At 51.4% G+C, this 20,077-nt stretch overlaps 1 protein-coding gene across 1 annotated transcript in view; it reads right to left on the reverse strand.

Annotated features, from left to right (window-relative positions):
• The window catches only part of PLBD2 (phospholipase B domain containing 2), a 31,113-nt gene extending 11,496 nt beyond the window's left edge, over positions 1 to 19,617 (reverse strand). The window contains exons 1-6 of the mRNA XM_044005074.1: positions 19,370 to 19,617; positions 8,076 to 8,169; positions 6,503 to 6,661; positions 5,460 to 5,560; positions 3,144 to 3,358; positions 1,080 to 1,177 (exon numbers count right to left, since the gene is read on the reverse strand). Of these exons, the coding sequence (XP_043861009.1) occupies positions 1,080 to 1,177; positions 3,144 to 3,358; positions 5,460 to 5,560; positions 6,503 to 6,661; positions 8,076 to 8,169; positions 19,370 to 19,599 (897 nt within the window). The 5' untranslated portion in view covers positions 19,600 to 19,617. The remainder of the gene's footprint in view (positions 1 to 1,079; positions 1,178 to 3,143; positions 3,359 to 5,459; positions 5,561 to 6,502; positions 6,662 to 8,075; positions 8,170 to 19,369) is intronic.
• Between the last annotated feature and the right edge of the window lie 460 nt (positions 19,618 to 20,077).

Below are 20,077 nucleotides of genomic sequence, written 5' to 3' on the forward strand. Positions count from 1 at the left end.
TCCAAAGTCATTTGGTCCAATCCCCTCAGGCCTGACCCTACTACATGACTTGCCCAAAGCAACCGAGGCAAGATTTGACTGCAGGTCTTCCCAACTCCAAATCTAGAGCCCAGATGCTCTCCGATGACCCATAATTAGATCACAGAAAAGTAAAGGGCTGACTTCAGAGTGAAGCAGTCCCAGGTTCAAGTCTCACCTCTGAAACCCACTGCCTGAGTGACCCTGGGCAAGTCATCTAGCTTGCTACTCAATGCCCCAGGGGCAACTTCTGAGACTCTTACCAACCCTCTGTGCTGGCAGAAGCTTCCCTCACTAGGAGCTCCCTACATCAAAGAAATCATAGACCCAGGCCAAAATTACAACATGGCTCCTCAAGACCTCACGGACCCATGAGTTCATCAACGTGCCCCCAGCCCTCGAGTCCTGCACTTTCAGGGCCGCCACAGCCAAGAAAAAGTCAATGCTCTCTCACCTCAGAGAAACACAATTCAGCCCGAGCATTTTACAGATGGGGAAACTGAGGCCCCCAGACCAGTACAGGCCACTCGGGGGTCCAGTCACTACCAGGGATGGGCTCTCAGTCTTCCCAGCCTGGTGTGACCCGTCAGAACTCACTCTCCAATAGAAAAGCCTTGAAGAGCCCGTCAGGGCTAAGGCGGGGCCCAAGAGGCGGGCCTGAGTGGAGGGGCCGGGGCCAGACCACCCCTACTCATCAGGAGAAGAGCGTACATTTCCACAGCCTCCTTCTGTTTACAAGGCACAGTCCTTGGTACACCCCCGGGAGGGGCTGCCATCTTCCTCCTTCCTGACCAGAGACCCCGTCACTATCCTTGGAGAGCCCACATTCCAAGATCCTGGCCTTAGGCCTGGAAGGGACCACAGACCATCCAGTCCCACCCATTTTACAGTCAGGAAAACGGAGGCCCGTAGGGGAAGTGACTGGTCCAAGGTGACGCAGGTGGTGATCTTCTTTCTTTGCTCCATCGGGGGCAAAGACCCCTGGAGTAACAGCAACACACCCCAGACTCTACGCCCCAAGTCGGGAAACGCGAGAGGAGAAATGATCAAAGGTGACTCACCAGCCCACTGCCCAAGATATAGAAATCGTCACAGGAGAAGATGGTCCCAGGATAGGAGGAGAAAACCTGCTCATTCCCGGGGATCAGAGGTGACTGGCCTGCAAGAGACAGCCCAACCGACTGTTCATAACAGCCGCCAGCTCCTGTGGCCGCAGCACTGGACCACTGACGAGACTGCTTCCTCACAATCACACCGGGAGGCAGCTGGACTCCCCCAAGTTGGGTGACTTGTCCAGGGTCACTCAGCTTACCCAGGCCAGAGCTTCCTTTTTTTTTTTAAAGGCAATCAGAGGGCAGCTAGGTGGTGCAGTGGATAGAGCCCCGGCCCTGGAGTCAGGAGGACCTGAGTTCAGATCCGGCCTCAGACACTTAACACTTACTCGCTGTGTGACCCTAGGCAAGTCACTTAACCTCCATTGCCCCGCAAAACAAAACAAAACCAAAAAGAAAAAAGGGAGCCCAAGTCAGTCAGACCTGGTTGAGATGACTTATGTTTTTGGGGCAGCTAGGTGGCGCAGTGGATAGAGCACTGGCTCTGGAGTCAGGAGGACCTGAGTTCAAATCCAGCCTCAGACACTTAACACTTACTCGCTGTGTGACCCTGGGCAAGTCACTTAACCCCATTGCCTCACACCCAAAAAAAAATATATATATTAAAAGGCAATCAGGGTTAGGTGACTTGCCTGGGGTCACCCAGCTACTAAGTGTCTGATGCCAGATCTGAACTCAGGTCCTCCTGACTCCAGGGCCAGTGCTCTATCCACTGTGCCACCTAGCTGCCCCTCAAACCCAGGTCTTGTGACTCATCTCAGACCCACGCTTCTGTTACCCTCTGCTGCCCATTCATCCAGGAGGGACTCTCCCTTCTCCTCCTGGGCCCTGATCCCCTTCCATTCTGCATTCTTCCCTGAATTCCCAAACCAGCCAGTGGATGAGGCTGAGGTCTTGAACTGGCCTCAGGGCATCCGTGGTCTTCTCACAAACATCCACTCTCAGTATCCACTGCAGATGCTAATCAAGTCAGTCAGTCAGTCAACTAGCACTTAGTAAGTGCCTACTGTGTGCTGGGCATTGTGGTAGGCACCAGATTAATGAAGATATTAAAAATCAGTAAAGAGAATAAGACCTCCCTGATGTAGTGCAGAGAGGAGACTTAGAATCAAAGTCTCTGGAGCTGTGAGAGATTGAGGATGCCCAGCCAAGCTTTATCAAGGTTCATACAGCACTTCGCATAAACTTATACCCCATCTGATGCTCAGAGCAAGCCTGTGAGCAAGGCATAAACTCCAGAGATTATTATTTCTGTTTTACAGTGAGGAAACTGAGGCCCACAGGAGTAAGGTGACTTGCCCAGGGTCACACAGCTAAGTGAGTATCAGAGGCAGGTTTGGAACAGAGGCTCTCCTGAGTCCAATACCCACCACCCCTGGTCACCTCAGACTCTCTACAAAGAGGGATTCGGGAGAAGATGCAACCAGGAGGCTACGTTACTGAGAGAGCAAAGGACCTGGTCAGAAGGTGCTGTCACTGTCCAGGTCCCAGGGTTGGGGCACAGCAAAGCCCCTTGGTGGTACACAGCCCCACGCCCTTTCCTGGGAGGGAAGTGGGGAAATGAGGGACCAATGGGCTCCAGGTCAAGGGCTAAAGAGGCCTCGGAGGCCAAGCCTCTCATTTAACCGATGAGGAAACTGAGGCCCACAAATGCTCACAGCGTCACAGATCTGGAGCTACAAGGGACCTCAGAGGTCATTTACTCCCACCCTCTCATTAACAGAGAAGTAACTTTCCCAGGATCACACTGCACATGGCCCCTTCTCCCTCCCTCCTTTGTGGTACCACCCCCTCCCCGAGCCCCAGCCCTACTGTGCATCCCCCCCAGCCCCAGCCCTACTGTACATTCCCTCTCCCCACTCCCCAAGCCCCAGCCCTACTGTGCGTCCCCCCAAGCCCCAGGCCTACTGTGCGTTCCCTCTCCCCAATCTCCAAGCCCCAGTCCTACTGTGCATCCCTCCCAGCCCCAGCCCTACTGTGCATTCCCTTCCCCACCCTTTGCCTGGCACCCACCTTTGGGCAGCGTCCGGAAATGGAACACATATTTCTTGATGATTCGAAGCATGTGCTGGTAGGAGTTCCAGGTGTCATGGGACACCAGCAGCTCACTGTTGTTGGGCAGCAGCTTGATGAGAGCCGAGCAGGAGCCCGAGCCCATGACTCGCCTCTGCTCCGTCTTGTTCAGGGCCGGCTCCAGGTCTTCCAAGTCACCGGACAACTGGAACAAGCTGAGGGAGGGGGCGTGGCCAGGGTCTCAGTCTCCTGGGTAAGGAGGAGGGGGCCACTGAAGAAGTCCCTCACACCCTAGTATAAATTAGGGTAGCAGGGCCCTTAGGGAGGCAGAGCCTCAACCATCCAACTGGGGACGGAGTGTGCCCTAATTCAACTCAGCCAGCATCACACTCCTAAGGTCTACTCTTTTGGAACATGAGCTCGAGAACAGGAGGTGTCTGCGTCTTCTGTCCTCACTGCTTAACACTGTGCTGGGCACAGAGTGAATGCTTACTCAATGCTCATTTGTCCATCCATGAAGACACCTACTGTGCACTGGGTATTGGGGGTACAAACCCCCAAAGGAAAAACAGCACCTGCCTTCAAGCTTACACTGGGCAAGGCTTTCTGCAAGGTCCGCCCTGAGCTGGGCCATGAAGGAAGCCTGGAGGTTGGGGGGGGGGGCTCCTCCCCCCCCACCCCCCACCTCTGGGCAGAGGCAGCAGCCAGGGCCTCGGTCCTCCTCATCCCCCAAGCAGCAACTCTATGGCCCCCAAGTCACCGTCCAACACCAAGCTCTTGGGAACCCGGCCCAAGCGGGCCCCGGCTCCTCACCAAAGGTGAGGGACTTCCTGGATGAGTGCTACCCTCCACCATCACGGGATGGGGCAAAGACGAGGGAGGCCTCCAGACCCCGCCGGGGCAGGAAGAGGCTGGCCCTGCTCTGCCCCTTCCCTCTGCCCCGTCCCTCATTACTCGCTTCTCCTGACACCTGGATCACCCTGTCCACAGGCTCCTAGTGGCAAAGGTCAGTCTCCCTTAGTTCTCAGGAAGTGGCCCACAGCTTTTCTCTACTGTGGAACCTTGCCCCTCACACTCACAGAATCTAAGGCACACCTGGGGTCCCCTCGAACGCTCCAGCTCCCCAGCTACCTCCCGTGCCTGGTGCCTTCCCTCCACTTCACTGCCCGCAGGAATGGCCAAACCTTAGCCCTTGCCATCACTCCCACCGTCCTGAGTGCTCAAACTGGACCCTCCTCCCACTGCCCGCTGCTATCCTCCTAATCCCATTCCTTGCCCTTCCTGACAGCCAGGCCCGCCCCTCTTCACACTCCCAGATCTGACCCCGGAACTAGCCTCACTTTCTTCTGTTCATAGTGGACCAGGTCAACTCTGCACCGTCCAGTGCCCTTGAACTCCTCACCCCCTCGTCCCATCGTCACTGATACTGTCCCAAAACCCAACAGATTTACTGCTGTCATCCACCTCCTCCCCGCACCATGTGTCCGAACACTCCTGGAAAATGCCAGTTAGATCTCCTACGGATTCAAGCTCTCTAAACTCGACTGGGCCCCCGCGGCTCCAAGAAAGTCTTCATTCTTCTGAGTGGAACTCACCACGGCCCTCGTGCCCAAGCTCCTGGTGTCTCCTCAGATCTCCCAAGCCACTCTTTCCCCTTACCCTCCCTCTCCACGGAACACCCAGATTTGACTCTGCTAAAGTGGGGGAGACTGCTCATTAGGAGTCACCACATCCCCTACTCCAGACCCCAAAACCCTCCCCAGCTTCCCCCGTGCTCTCCCTTTTGAGGCCCCTGCCCTCCTGTTGATCACTGCTGCAGCCCTGGGGGTTGATTTCCTCCCCAAGGCCCATGCGCTGTGAGAAGCAGCGGGGGCACCGCAGGACAAGACCCAGGATTAGGGGGTGGGAAGCCCTGGGTTCTCATGCTAGGTCCTGTCCCTCTCCAATCTGTGGCACCTTAGCCAGTGCCCTTCAGTTCTCTGCAGTTTCCTGCTCTGCCCAGCAAGAACATCATTGGCCTGCCTACCTCAGGAGGAAGAGGGTGATGGGACGCCAGGATCAAATGAGCTCATGTCAAGGTGTGCCTGGTGCTTTATGCTCATTCCCAGACCATAAAGCACCAGACACACCTGAGGGCTCATAGGCACATGGGGGATGTGGGCAACGGGAGGAGAAGGCTGGACGTCTACCTAGTTCACAGTGGCCAGAGGTGGGTCTCTGTGAGCAAAGTTCACTCGTTCTCTGCATTCTTTCTCCAAATAGAGATTACTCCTTCCCAAGCCTCCCAACTCCTGCACAGCCAGGAGGGCCACTTACAGGAAGCCAAATGGGGTGATGGTGAAGTTCTTGGAAGGGAAAGCTATGCGCCCCTGGTAGCTGTCCTCCAGCCCCTTCAGCTGCAGGAGAGCGAGCTCCACCTAGCAGAAAGACATACGGACATGTGGTCAGTGGAGACGTCTGACCCAGCCATCACATGATGCGATAGGAGGATCCAGCCTGAGAGTCAGGAGGCCGCTGTCAAAGGGTAAAGGGCCCCCCTGACCCTGCCCGCAGGGAGGCTCCCCTAGTCAAGCCCGCTTGGTGCCAGCCCCTACCCCCTGCCTGATACGGTGGTCGTGGCTCTCCCACAAACTTGCTAAATGACCTCAGGCCAGTCACCTTCTCTGTCCAGGTCCTACTGACCTCATTTATAAAAGGAAGGTTTGGTAGGAGGTAAGTACACCTGGATCCCTTGCACAGATCTATGGGTAACCCCCCTTGGTAAGCGCCTGCTGATAGCATCCAGCAATGCCTCATTATGGGTGGACACACAGTAGGTCCTCAGGAAACACCCAGAGACCACTTCAGACCCTGTGCCCTCCAGCAGGTCACTCGGCCTCTTTCGGCCTCATTTTCTCATCAATCAATTGGGGGGGTTAGACTCAATAGTTTCCAAGGTCCCCCCCAGGTCCAAATCTATGAGCCTACATCCTTTCATTTTACAGATGAGGACAGCGAGGCTTAGGAGGTCACAGGGTCTTAGAGCGCTAGAAGGGACCTCAGAGGCCATGGATGGACCCCAACCCCCTCCTTTTACAGACGAGGAAATGGAGAGCTGGCGCCTTGCCCAAGGCCACACAGAGAGCTCAGTGTCCGAGACAGAATTCCAACCTATCTTGTGTCCAAACCCTGCCCTCTCTCCCTGGAGCCCTGGGGGTGTCTCTAGAGGTCCCCCCCAGATCTCTGCCACTGGGGTCTCTGAGCAGATTATTGAACATCATGGGCAGGCCCACATCTGGCTGCGAGGAGAGGGGACAGCAGATGGGCAGATGGAAGTCAATGGCCCAGGCAAAGAAGGGCCCTGCCCCAGCCAGGCCCACCTGGTGCCAGTACTCCGAGTCCTTGCCTGACGCAATCTGCTTCTGCATCCAAGCCAGGTTCAGTTCGATGTAGTTCTTCAGCTTCTCACAATAGACGGTCTCATACTTGAAGGGGCCACAGTAATCCACCACCGTGTTCATCCAGTGCATGTAGATGAGCTGTGGGGGGTGGAGGGGAGAGAAGCAGGCACTCATGGGAGCAGGAACTGGCCAGGAAGGGAGCCCACCGCGGTGCCCACCTTCCCCGACCCCAGAGCCAGCACCTCAGCTCCGCATTCCTGGCTCCTCGTCTCTGCCGAGGCTGCCCACCTCCCATTGCTAACACCCAAGGGATGCTCCCCGGCCCTCTAGAAGGTCTAAGGGAGCCTCCTTTATCTGGCCTCTGAAGCTTTTCCCAATCCCCCGGACGTCAGAGCCTTCTCTCGGCCTTCCATCTCCCATCTGCACCATCTACAACTCTTTGTACAGTTGCCTCCCGCAGGGACTGTCTTTGCATCCCCAGAGCACCTGACATACTGTAGGTACTTAATCAATGCTTTGCTAACAGGGCCTGGCATACAGCAGGCACCTAATAAATGCTTGCTGGCTTGACTGTCAGAATGTGCGCTCCCTGAGGGCAGGGACAGTCTTACTTTCCTATTGGTATCCACAGCATTTTGCACGTAGTCGTTTGTCCTTCATTCCTGAAGAGGACCATGGCATCAAGCTGATGCCATGACTTGCAGTGAATTGGATTTAAGTGACTTAAGTGTGCCTTCACCAGCCTCGCTCTCTCCTCCAGAGCCATCTGGGTCCAGTGGCAAGATATACATCAGGCAATTGGGGTTAAGTGACTTGCCCAGGTTCACACAGCTAGTAAGTGTCTGAGGTAAGATTTGAACAAGGGTCCTCATTCCCCTCCAGGTTCAGACTCAGACTTTCTGACCTTCGTCCCAGGGACCTTCCTTGCCCGCCCTGCTTTTCAGCTCCTACTGTTGTCTTCCCCCATTAGAATGTGAGCTCTTGAGGGTAAGGACTGTCTTTTTTTTTTTTTTTGCTTGTATTTGTATGCCCAACACTTAACACAGTGACTAACATAGTGGAACAGCCTAAAAAAATGTTTGTTGAGTGACCTAAAGTCAGGAAGACCTGGGTTCAAATTCTGGCTCAGATACTTACTAGCAGCAGTGTGACCCTGGACAAGTCACTTTTCTACTCTGTGCCTCAGTTTCCTCATCTGTAAAATGAGGGTGTTGGACCAGATGATCTCTTAAGATTCCTTCTACCTCTAAACCTATAATGTCATGACCCCTCCCACTTAAGGGCACAAAAGTGAGTAGTCTCCACCCCTGTCCTCTGGAAATCATCACTTCCCTCACCTCATCCTCACCCACCTAGTACTTTGGTGGTCCTAAGGCAGGGATGCTGGTGCCTAGCAGAAGCCCTTGTAAGTTGATCCTTCTCTGTGGGCAAGGTCGAGGATACGGTCCTGATTCTCGGTTTACAAAGGTGATCTCAGCCCAGGGGAAAGAAGGGGTCTATATCACCCCCTAACCCTCCTGACCCCCCATCTGCCATCACCCCTTCCTCTTACCTCAGCAGACACGGCTGCCTCCACCACCCCCGCTGCATATGCCTGCAGGGCATCACTGTATTGCCCATTGGTAGCCAAGTCCAAGAAGGCCCACCTGGTGTGGAGAGAGGGGAAGAGCCTGAGGTCAGCAAGAGGGACTTAAGTGTCCTCTCAGGGTCACCCTGACATCCATGGGACTCCTGACCCCTTCCCCAGCAAGGGAAAGTGCCCCATCCTTAGCTTTACCATGCCACAGTTTGTCTATCTGTGCAATGGGAATACCACACATCAGCAACATCTTTCCATTAGGCCAAATTTCTCATAAGTAGATGCCCAATATTATATGCATATATTTATTTGTTTGGGGGTTTTGTATGCATATATTTAAAACATCAAAATATTAAGAAATAATCATTTCCTCTAAAGGCCTTTGCAAAATTCCTTGGGAAAGTCCCTTAGAACGGTAGCTTCAGGGGGCAGCTTGGTGGTGCAGTGGATAGAGTACCGGCCCTGGATTCAGAAGGACCTGAGGTCAAATCTGGCCTCAGATGCTTCACACTTACTAGCTATGTGACCCTGGGCAAGTCACTTAACCCTCACTGCCCTGCCTCCCCACCCCCCCCCAAAAAAAGAAAGGTGGCCTCAGACAAAAAGGTTTTCTTGGAGTAACTACACAAAGCCAGGTCACACAGTAGACACTCAATAAATGCTTGTTGACTTGACACCCACCTTGAGTGACATCCAGCTAGCACCCTTCTCCATAAAGAAAGACTTAAGATATCAATGGAAGGAAGGAGGTCCCTTCAACTCCAAGAGGGAGGAGAGTAATCTAGCAGGACCCATCAGAAGTCCAGATTCTCCTCAAAGATCAATGACTCTTTTTTCTTTTTTGTTTTTGTAGGGCAATGAAGGTTATATGACTTGCCCAGGGTAACAGATTTGAACTCAGGTCCTCCTGAATCCAGAGCCGGTGCTTTACCCACTGTGCCACCTAGCTGCCCCGACAATGACTCTCTTAAAATGAGATAGTCAGGCCTGAATATAAAACTCTAGCAAACGGGCTCTCGCTAGGGCAGAGGACCATTAGGCCCTCCCTCCTTCTGAACACTAAGGCCTTCTTAAACAGCTTAAGAAAGAGGAATACAGGGGCAGCTAGGTGGCGCAGTGGATAGAGCACCGGCCCTGGAGTCAGGAGTACCTGAGTTCAAATTCAGCCTCAGACACCTAATACTTACTAGCTGTGTGACCCTGGGCAAGTCACTTAACCCCAATTGCCTCACCAAAAAAAAAAAAGAAAGAAAGAAAGTGGAATACAGCCAAGGCTTTCCAGGCTATTGCACTGTATTTAACCTCTTGTTACTGTTCAGTCGTGACCTACTCTTTGGTGACCCTCGGACCTAACACACCAATGCTGTCCAAGGGGTTTTCTTGGCCAAAATGCTGAAGTGGTTTACCACTTGCTTCTCTGGTGGAGTGAGGCAGAGCCTAAGCGCAGGCTGCTTTATAAAACCTGTTGTTTTGTTTTGTGGTGTTTTTTTTTTTCATACCTACTAATGTCTAGCTATACTGCCCAAAGCTCCTTATTAAACTTTGTCCCAATGGCTTCTGGCCCGTCAAGATCCCAAATCTGTCACCCAAGGCCTCAACTCACCCTTCAAGTTTTGTGGCTACAACTAATTTGATAAATACATTCAGCCTGGTTACTGGGGGGAAAAAAAGTTAAATTGCATAGGACCAAGTATAGTCGGTCCTGCTAGAACTTGGCATCTCCTTTCCCAAAAAGCAGCATACTATGCAAAACCACACAATAAAAATCCCAAGGCTCATGGGGAAAATGGGGTTGGGGCACAGTGGTCAAAGACTTTGCCAGTGGTACACCAATAAAAAGACAAGAGCCTAATAAAACACAACAGCACGGTTTTATGCAGGTTAAATAGATAAGAAGTCTATCAATGCTCTAATAACTAGTGGCCTGTCCAAGTGGCCCGGGGGTCAGAGGCCACAGCAGAAAGGGGTCCAGATGCCACTCCTCCTCTGCCCACGCCTCCTACTGCCCTAGAATGTAGACAGTAAATGTGGCTCTTTTCCTTGAAAAAGACCTAAAGTAGGGGCAGCTAGGTGGCGCAATGGATAAAGCACGGACCCTGGATTCAGGAGGACCTGAGTTCAAATCTGACCTCAGAGACTTGACACTTATTAGCTGTGTGACCCTGGGCAAGTCACTTAACCCTCATTGCCCTGCCAAAAAAAAAAGAAAAAGAAAAAGACCTAAAGTTTGCTTGTGGAAGTAGAGGTAAGAAGGGATACAGTTTGGGAGTGACTGCAGAGTGCTACCATTTTCGATGTTCTGCCTGTTTCTCACAGACAAAATCACGCATAAGTGAACTCAAAATCCTTATTATGCTCAAACTGTTCCCTAATAGACCAATGACACTGGAACAGATTTACATTTTCAAAACAAGTGTTACTGCAGAACTGAGGGTATAGATTCTTTGGAGTACACAGACAAGTAGCTGGGTGGCGCAATGGATGGAGCACCAGCCTAGAGTCAGGGGAACCTTAAGCTCAAATCTGGCCTCAGACACTCACTGGCAGTCAAGTCATTTAACCCATTTGCCTCAGTTTCCCCATCTATAAAATCAGGATGAGAACAGCACCTGACCTCCTCCCTCCCCCCCCCCCCACCCCTGGGCTGCTGTGAGGATCAAATGAGATAAACTCTGTAAAGTGCACAGTGCTCAACACATAGTGGGTACTCAATAAGTGCTTGTTGTCCCTCTCCTTCCAAAGTGCCATTAAGGGTCACTCTCTGGGGCTGGTCCCTCCACCAGACTGTACCCCTCTCGAGCTCACATCTCACCATCTCAACAACAAGAATAACACTTAAGTCTCTGCCAGGTTGAGGTACATTATCTACATCTATTCAGGTCGATTCAACTCAACCAACATTGACTGGGGCCCACCAGAGGTGCCAGCCCTTGGGATATTAATACCCAAATGAGAAGCAATCCTTGTCCTCAAGAAGCTTACATACTACACACTCCAAAAATCAGAAAAGTAAATACAAGGTAATTTGAGGAGGTGAAGAATATTAACGACTCCTGGACACAGCTGAGCCTTAAAGAAAGATGGAGCCTTTTTCTTTTAAGGCAATCAAGGTTAAGTGACTTGCCCAGGGTCACACGGCTATGAAGCTTCTGAGGCTAGATTTGAACTCAGGTCCTCTTGAGTCTGGGCCCAGCACTCTCTCCACTGCATCACCCAGCTGCCCTGAAACTAAGAATTCTATGAGGCATAAATGACTGGGGTCCCCGTGAGGCTCAGCCTGCCCAAAAATGAACCCAGGAGTTTAGGAAACAGCAAGTGTATGTGAAAGGAAGAGGAAATCAGACGCCTGCTACCCCTGTCAGCAAATGGAAAGGAGAGGAATCTGACCCGACCTGTTCTTTTTTATTTTTTTTTAATCGGTTATCTGTTGTTTACTCAGTATCTAGGTTACTATGACACTTGAGGTTGCATCTTTGTACATATAGAGTTTTAGATAACATGGAAACTATTGAGGGGTGTGTGTGTGTGTGTGTGTGTGTGTGTGTGGACAAAATCAGGTGCTCTGGAAAGGTGATCTATGGGGGCCGTGCTGTAAAGCCCTAATGGAGGGGAGCACAAAGGTAATCAATGCATCAACAAAATATTACTACTCTCTGGTGTTTTATGTCCCCAAACTAAAAACTGTCCTGTTCTGGATGTGTGGTTCAAAAATCAATTACTACACAGGCAGCTAGATGGCGTGGTGGACAAAGCACTGGCCTTAGATTCAGGAGGACCTGAGTTCAAATTTGACCTCATACACTTGACTCTTATTAGCTGTATGACCCTGGGCAAGTCACTTAACCCTCACTGACACACAAAATAATAAATAATTACTATAGAAACCAGTTTGGGGTAAGCATATTATTAATTTATAAAGAATGGACCACATGTCTCCCTAATTTCTCATGGTCCCAGGCTATGTGGAGGTAGAGGGGGCAGAGAGAGAGCTTCAGCATGCCAGTTAGCACAAGCAAGAAAAAAGCCCCCAGGAGACCCAGGTGGTGTCCCAGAGAGACAGCACATAGTCTCAAGGAGACCCAAGAGAGCTAGAGAGACAGAGACCATGTGGTCTCAGAGAACCAAGAGAGACCCAGAAGACCTCCAATCTTCCAAGGGCTTTTTTATCCTCTTTTGATAAGAGGCAGAGCATTATACATTGATCAAAGCTAACTGGGTCATTACACATCAAACAAATCTAATTGGTTAGCATCATTCAACTCTATTGGTTGACAGGACTTGAAGGTGGTCTGCATTAAAATGAACTCTAGGGATGACATCAGGGCAAAGATTGCCCAACCCCCCCCCCCAGCAAAAAAACCACCTCTCACTCAAGTAGTTCAAGGCAAAGTCCATTATCTAGGTGTGATTTAATCCCATCAGTCCTTCCACCCATCTAGACAAAAGAAGCTATTTCCCTTCCTTTTGTTCCCTTGAGTTTATCTCAGATGAGATTTGATGAAGTTTCTCAACAGAACTGACTTTGGGGGGGGGGGGGAGAGAGAAAGTACTGAGAAAGTGATTTCTTGGTTCCCCAAGAAATCGATTATTAATAATTATTTTCTCACCTGGATAAAGCCACACTGGTGCTCTGTGATCCCCACTTGTCTTTCTAAATACTCACAAAAAGATCTCTTTTACTAAAAAGTTCTTATTCTTCACTGTCATGGCCACACGTTGATTGATGGTTTAAAGGTTCCCTTTTTTGAAAAGTGGGGCATTGGCTCATTTCCAAAGTCAATGCATTTTTTTTTTTTGCTGGGCAATGGGGGTTAAGTGACTTGCCCAGGGTCACACAGCTAGTAAGTCAAGTGTCTGAGGCCGGATTTGAACTCAGGTACTCCTGACTCCAGGGCCAGTGCTTTATCCACTGCGCCACCTAGCTGCCCCAAGCCAATTCATTTTAATGGAAAGAACTCCGAACTTGGCGTCAGAAGAGGCCTGCATTCAAATCCTGCCAACTCCTCCCATCACATACCAGCTATGGAATCCTGAGGGAATTACTGAGCTTAATATGTTAAAGCAACCAGGCCTACATGAACTTCTGAAAAAAACTGAGATGTGGTCTTTAAAAAGTAAACTCAGTAAGCCCTGAAGGGCCTGTTGTGGAAGGCGTGCTGGCCAGCCATGCTGGTGGTGTGGCACTTTAGGGTTAACAGAATGCTTTTCATCTATTACCTCATTTGATTCTTATTGGATAAGTGAGTGAGGCAGGATTTGAATTTGGCCCTTCAGCTAGGAGCTTGCCTTCTTGCTACCTCACCAATTATCTGGGGGTTTGACCCCCATTTTCCAGCACTTCTTCCTCAATCCAAAGATCATCCCTCTTGGCAGGAAGAAGTATAAGAGTTGAGTCGTTCTGTCTTCTCCTGTCACCCTTTATCTTCCCTGCCACCTACTCAGAGCAGTGAACGGTTCTACCGCCTCTTGGACCTTCCTGTCGTCTCCAATATAGTCTCTATTTTTTTTTTAAGTTTATTTTTTAACATTCTTTTTTCTTTTTAAACTTTGAGATCTTAATTCTCTCCCTGGGGCTAAAAATTGTCTTTACAGGGTGCAGCTGGGTGGTGCAGTAGATAAAGCACCAGCCCTGGATTCAGTAGGACCTGAGTTCAAATCCAGCCTCAGACACTTTGCATTTACTAGCTATGTGACCCTGGGCAAGTCACCTAACCCTCATTGCCCTGCCCCCCCCCCATTGTCTTTACATATAATTTTGGGAAAAATAAACTACTACTTAAAAAAGAAGCCCGAACCCCTATGCCATTCTTCACTTGCACATGAATCCCTTGAGCACAAGGACTATGTTTTTGCCTTTCTTGGTATCCCCAGTATTAGCATAGTGCCTATTAATTAATCAGCCAGCCTCAGCCTCCTCTTGTGTAAAATAGTCGTGAAAGGCATGGAAGCCTGATAGAGAGCCACCTTTGTCATCAGGAAGGAGAGCGCTGGGTTCAAGTCTCTCCCCTTACAAAAGCCAGCTGTGGGGCTCTGGTAATGTCCCAATCTCTCAGCTTCCCCAGGTGACTCGGACGCTAAGATGCAGCTCAGCTCCTGATCTGCACTGGTGAGGGGCGTTTCTTCACTGGTATGTCCCCACTCCAGTGAAACCATGGACCAGGACCATTTTACGGCCAATGAGGGATCTTGAATCCCAGAGAAAAGTGATCTGCCCAATCACATGGCTAGTTAGCGGTTGGTCTGGGACGGGAGCCAAGGTCTCTGGGATCCTTCTGTTCTTTCCTCTGTCTCATAAATTCCGCACCCCATCCAAATGATGCTCTTCTACAGCAGGAGGAAAAACACCCACCTGCACTTGGAGTTAGATGGCCTGGCTTGGATTCCTGCCTCTGATACTCGCCTTGTAAAAGTTACTCAACCACATGGGCCTTGGCTCCTTCCTTTGGAAAATAAGGGGATTGGACTAGGGCAGTGCTTCTCAGACTGCACTCCCAGACCCCTTTACACTCTTAAAAATTGAGGGCTCCCACATTTGTTGACATGGATTACATCTGAAGATACTGATCGTATTCATAATTAAAACCTTTATAAAAGTGGTTTTTACCTCCTGGATCCCCTACAAGAGTCTTGCAGACTCCCAGAGGTTGCCAGAACACACTAGGAGAGCCATGGGCAAGTCCCTTCAAGAACCTAATTTATGATTCCTTTTATTATCAGTCTTTCCCCCACGGCCACCCTGTGGGGCAACCCCCCTTCCATCCCTGACTTCTTCCCTCCCCAAAAGTCAACATTTCATTCCCTCCTACATCTGAGAGCCATGAAGAAAACGGAATTGTTTGGCCTTGGGTGAATCACAACATCTCTAGGTTTCAGTTTCACTATTTTTAAAATGGGAAGAATTATCCCTACCCTGCCTACCTCAAGGGGATGACATAAAGAAATAAATAAAATGGGGCAGCTAGGTGTCGCAGTGGATAGAGCACCAGCCCTGGAGTCAGGAGGACCTGAGTTCAAATTCGGCCTCAGACACTTGACACTTACTAGCTGTGTGACCCTGGGTAAGTCACTTAATACTCATTGCCCCGCAAAAAAAGAAATAAAGAAAATGGAGGGGTTTTTGAACATCAAAAGAGACATGTCAAAGCAGATAATGTACTAGTCTTAGAGTCAGGAAGACCCGAGTTCTAATCCTGCCTCAGATACTCCCTGGCTCTGTAATTAACCCTCAAAAAGTCATTTCCCCTCTTAGGGTCCTGGGCGATTCGCTAGAACTACAGATTGCAGAGAAGGCGGCAGGTGGCCATCTGCATTGGCAGAGAGAAGTTGGTAGCTGCAGCTAGGTAGTGTGGTTGATGGAAAGCTGGGCCTGAGTTCAAATCCGGCCTCAGATACATACTAGCTTTGTGACCCTGAGCAAGTTACCTAACCTCTCTGTATACCTCAGCTTCCTCATCTATAAAATGAGGATAATCATAACACCCAGGGTTGTTGTGAGGATCAAATGACATTATCTGTAAAGTGCTTGACAAATCTGAAGTGACTATGTAATATCAGCTATTATTTTCTTCACTGGGGATTCTTTAATATGAAATCACAGATCAAGTGCTTCTCCACAGTCTTCAGCTTGGTACAGAGGTAAGAACACTGGATCTGGAGTCAAGAAACCTGGGTTATGGGGCAGCTAGGTGGCTCAGTGGATAGAGCACTAGCCCTGGAGTCAGGAGGACCTGAGTTCAAATCCGGCCTCAGACACTTAACATTTACTAGCTGTGTGACCCTGGGCAACTCACTTAACCCCAATTGCCTCACCAAAAAAAAAAAAAGAAAGAAAGAAACCTGGGTTACATTTACTAGATTTGCAACTTTGGTTAGACAAGTCAGTTTCCCCATCTCTAAAATGGGGAGATGAGCTTTGTGAAATTTAAAGCACTAGGGATGTGGACACTCTTTCTATAAAATTCAGTGCCTAAATAACTTCTAAGTCACCCCAACAGAGAGGCCCCTTAGCTCTCTCTTTCTGTCTGTAGGGAAGTGGTCAGATTAAATAATCAAATTTAGCCACTTTAACCAACATTTAACAAAGTTTCCCAGAGAAATCTGAACAAAACCTGACCTTTCGAGTCAAAGGGCACAGAGAGGCCTTTACCAAGTCATGTAGCTAAATGCGTTCAAAGACTGGCAATAAAGGGAGGAAAAAAGAAAGCTTAAAGATGTGGTTACAAGCAAAAAAAAAAAATCTTGCAATTGAAATACCTGACCCAGGATACCAGAAGGGGAAAGGGAGGCAGAGGGCTGGGGCATTTAGCACTTGGTTTATTTGGAACCCTTCTTAGCATGAACTGGAAAGGCCCCTCCTGACTTCCTCATTTCAGCAGAAGAAGGCTAGCTCTCCAGGAGTCCTGAATGAAAGGCTTTCTCGGCCCTCCAGTCAGGGCAAGGCCTGAGTTAAATCCCTGTCCCAAATCCCAGGATCCTTCCCGCTTCTCCCCTTCTATCCTAAAAAGCCAAGGAGTTCACAGTTTTCACCTCCTGCACTCCTCTCTGGAGCTGAGGGGCTGGTGAGAGACCAGCCACCTACACCAATGAGTCATGAGCAGGGGTGGGCCCTGGGTTCCTCCCAGGGTCTACATCCTGGTCACTGACAGCCAGAGGTCCAGGCCCAAATGGCTCAGGGAAAGCAGGTAACAGCACCTGCCCTGGGGCTCCGGCCCTCATGTGAGGGGCTCCTGACTGCCCCTGTGAGGCTTGTCATCCCACATAGGGCCCCTCTTGCGGCCTCTTGGCCAGGCTGTATTCCCTTCCTTCCCATAGTGCTTTCAAACTCACCAAGTATTTTCCTGGGAAGTAGGTGCCCCCAAATCCTTACTCCTATTTTACAGATGAGGAAACTGAGGGCTCCAAGAGGGACAGAGAGTGTCAAGAGGTGGACTCTGAACCCAGGTCCCTCCTGACTCCAAGTCTCCCCTCTCGGGTCTTCTTACTGTGACTTGTTTATGTTTGGGCTGTAGGTGTCCCTCTGTCTCCCTCAACTTTGTCCTGACTCACCAGCTGGCCGAGAAAGCATTTCAACAACAAGCATTTATTGGCTGTGTATGAGGTCTTTGGCCAGCTCCTGGGAATGAAAAAACAACTGCAAAAGCCCTGCCCCAACGTTGGCAGAGAAGTAGACTGCAGGGTAACTGAAGGAAGGAGAGAGCAGCAACAGCTGGAAGGGCTGGGGAGATCAAGGAAGGCTTCCTGTAGGAAGGAGCAAGTGAAGCGAGCCTGGAAAGAAACCAGAGGGGAAGGGGAGGCAGGAGCGCGTTCCAGGCACGGGACACAGCCTCTGCAAAGGGATGGAGGTAGGAGACAAGGCGCCGACCATGGCAGAAGTGTTTTCTTTTATATTCTGCCCACCACTGCCCCCTCCCAGTACCTAGGACAACACTGAATACAGCAGATGCCCTATAGTGCCAACTTGTCTTCTGACCGATGAAAGCAGCAGCCGCCTCCTTGTCTGTCCTGCTCCCAAGAGAGTCCAATAAAATGGAGTCAGATCATAGTACAAAAATGTAGGCCAGCTGCCCAAGGCCCTCAATGATGGAGGCTGGAGGCAGACAGGTGCCCAGCTGAGGTGGCCACACAACCCCGAGTGCCTTTGATGTGCCAGACTGGGCATCCGAAGCCCTTCCAAAGAGTCAGTCTCTGCCTAGTCAGTTGTTTCCTCCCTGCCAGAGCCATGAGGCAAATAACCTTCCCTCAGGTGCCAAGTGAGAGTCGGGGGAGCAGTCCTGACCCTAGACAGACACACAAACCACAGGGGTGAGGGTGTGCTGCTGACCCCTGCCAACTCTACACAGGCCACAGAGGACACGACAATGATTCACCTTCTTCCAGTCATTGGAACAAGCCCTCAGAGTGGGTGGCATGGGCTCCTCTTCCAATATGGGCTGCTTTGCCCCTCCTTAGGCAGCCCAGTGGCCCCCCCCACTCCCAGGGGCTCCCCATGAGGTACCAGACTCTCAGCCTCCCATGGGAGCATCATCACTTCAGTGGGCTCACCACACCTACGGGGGGGGGGGGGCAGCATCCTCTTCTACATAAAAGCGCCCACCTCATAGAGTTGTTGTGAGATGAGACAAGATTTATAGAAGTGCCTGGCACTCATAAGAACATAAATCCTTGTTTTCTACCTAAGGCTTTCTCCAGTTCTGACATTCGATGCTCTCTGCACCCACCTCCCGATCTGTCCAAGGCTGCTACAGTCACCAACACTCACAGATCAATCAGAAGCACAAAAGACCCCAGCCATAACAGTCCAAATCCCTTCACTGGACAGAGAAGATTCACAGAGAGGAGGAACAAAGAGAAGTGACTCCTCCAAGGTCTCAATAGCAGTCAGAGGCCAAGCCAGGGCTTGAACCTAGGATTACTGCCAGGTCTTGAGTCTTCCTAGTGAAACATACTTATTCCTGGGGTCAAACCTCTGAGCAAACCCAAGGAGGAAAGATGCCAAAGATGGTTGGGGATGCAGAAAGGAATGAAAGGGTAGAGATAGGGGTCTTAGCAATTCAGCCTGGTAGTGGTCTCATCTCCTGGGTCTCTGGCCTGGCCTAGTGGCCCGGGGTGGGGAGGGCACCAAAAGAACCAGTTTTTAGGGGCTGAAAAGCAGAGTGACATCCCCCCAAAAGTATGGAGGGGAAGAATGCTAGCCAGGGGGCCAAGGCAAAGGGTTATGGGTAAAGGGCTGGTCAGACTGAAGAGGCTTAGCCTATAGCACCTACCTAGCTGCAAAGCCCCATGGGTGGGGGCTCGGAGGACATGGACAGAGGGCTGGCTGGTCACTGTCACAACTGATATGATGGGATGGGGACGAGGAGGGGGAAGTGGTTATAACCTGGCTGCCAGAAACCAGCGGTTACATACAGAAGGCGGGACACTTTGAAAGGTCTAGGCACAGGGCCAGGTTACCCAGTCATGAAGGTTACCCGAGGCCTGAAGTCCCAAGTCCTGGTTCCTGGGACTTCCTAACCTGGCAGGGTCTAGCAGGTGGAGCCGGACATTGTGTCAGGAAGATGATCTGTCAGGGCCCTCCCCGGCCCCGGGCCAGCCGAAGCCCAGCTCCCTGCCCATCTCAAACTCGGATCCCTCCCCAGCCCCAACCCCAAGCCCAGCTTAGCTCCAGCCCTAAGCCCTTCCCCATCCCCCTCCCCAGTCTTAGCCCCCTGCCCTGCCAGGCCCAGCCCAGCCCCGGACCAGCCCCCTTCCAGCCCTGCCCCGGCCCTCACCCGGTTTTGCCGATGGCGTTGGTGAGGTTGGCCCAGGCGATGGCCCCGGCCTCCCAGCCCTCCACCACCCTGAGCTGGCCGGTGGCCGCGTCCATCACCACCGAGCGGCTCCGGGAGGGCGGCGGCGGCAGCGAGGGCCGGGGCGCGCTCAGCGCCAGCCCCAGCCCCAGCCCCAGCGCCAGCCCCAGGGCCAGGGCCAGGCAGCCGCCTGGATACTTTGTAGCGACCATGTCCGCGCCCGCTGCAACATTGCCGCTCACGTGACTCGGCGCCCGAACCCGGGCGGGGCCGCCCTTAAAGGGAACGCCCCGCGCCCTAGAATCGGCCGGACCGGGAGCGCCGGCTCGACTCAGTCTCCGCCCCGGGGGCACCTCGAAAATTGCTTCTGGGCACAGCAGCCCCGGAGTCAGGGTTCGAGGTCCTGGGTGCGGGTCGCCACTCTGCCAGACTAGCTACGGATGGCCCCTTGAGCAATTTGCTCCTCTGGGCCTCAGTTTCCCCATCTGTCAAATGAACGGGCCTGGACTATTAAGTCAATCAACAAGCATTTATTGAGCCCCTCCTGTGTGCCAAGATTTCTAAGGTCTCTTCTAGCTCTGATGAGGACTGATGCTATGATGAGCCTTCCTTGTACAGGTCACACCCAGCCCCAGTCTCTGAGCCTCAGTTTACTCCTCTGTCAAATGAAGGTGCTGAACCAGAGGATCA

The sequence above is a fragment of the Dromiciops gliroides genome, chromosome 1 (assembly GCF_019393635.1).
Source record: "Dromiciops gliroides isolate mDroGli1 chromosome 1, mDroGli1.pri, whole genome shotgun sequence".
Taxonomy (NCBI): Eukaryota; Metazoa; Chordata; class Mammalia; order Microbiotheria; family Microbiotheriidae; genus Dromiciops; species Dromiciops gliroides.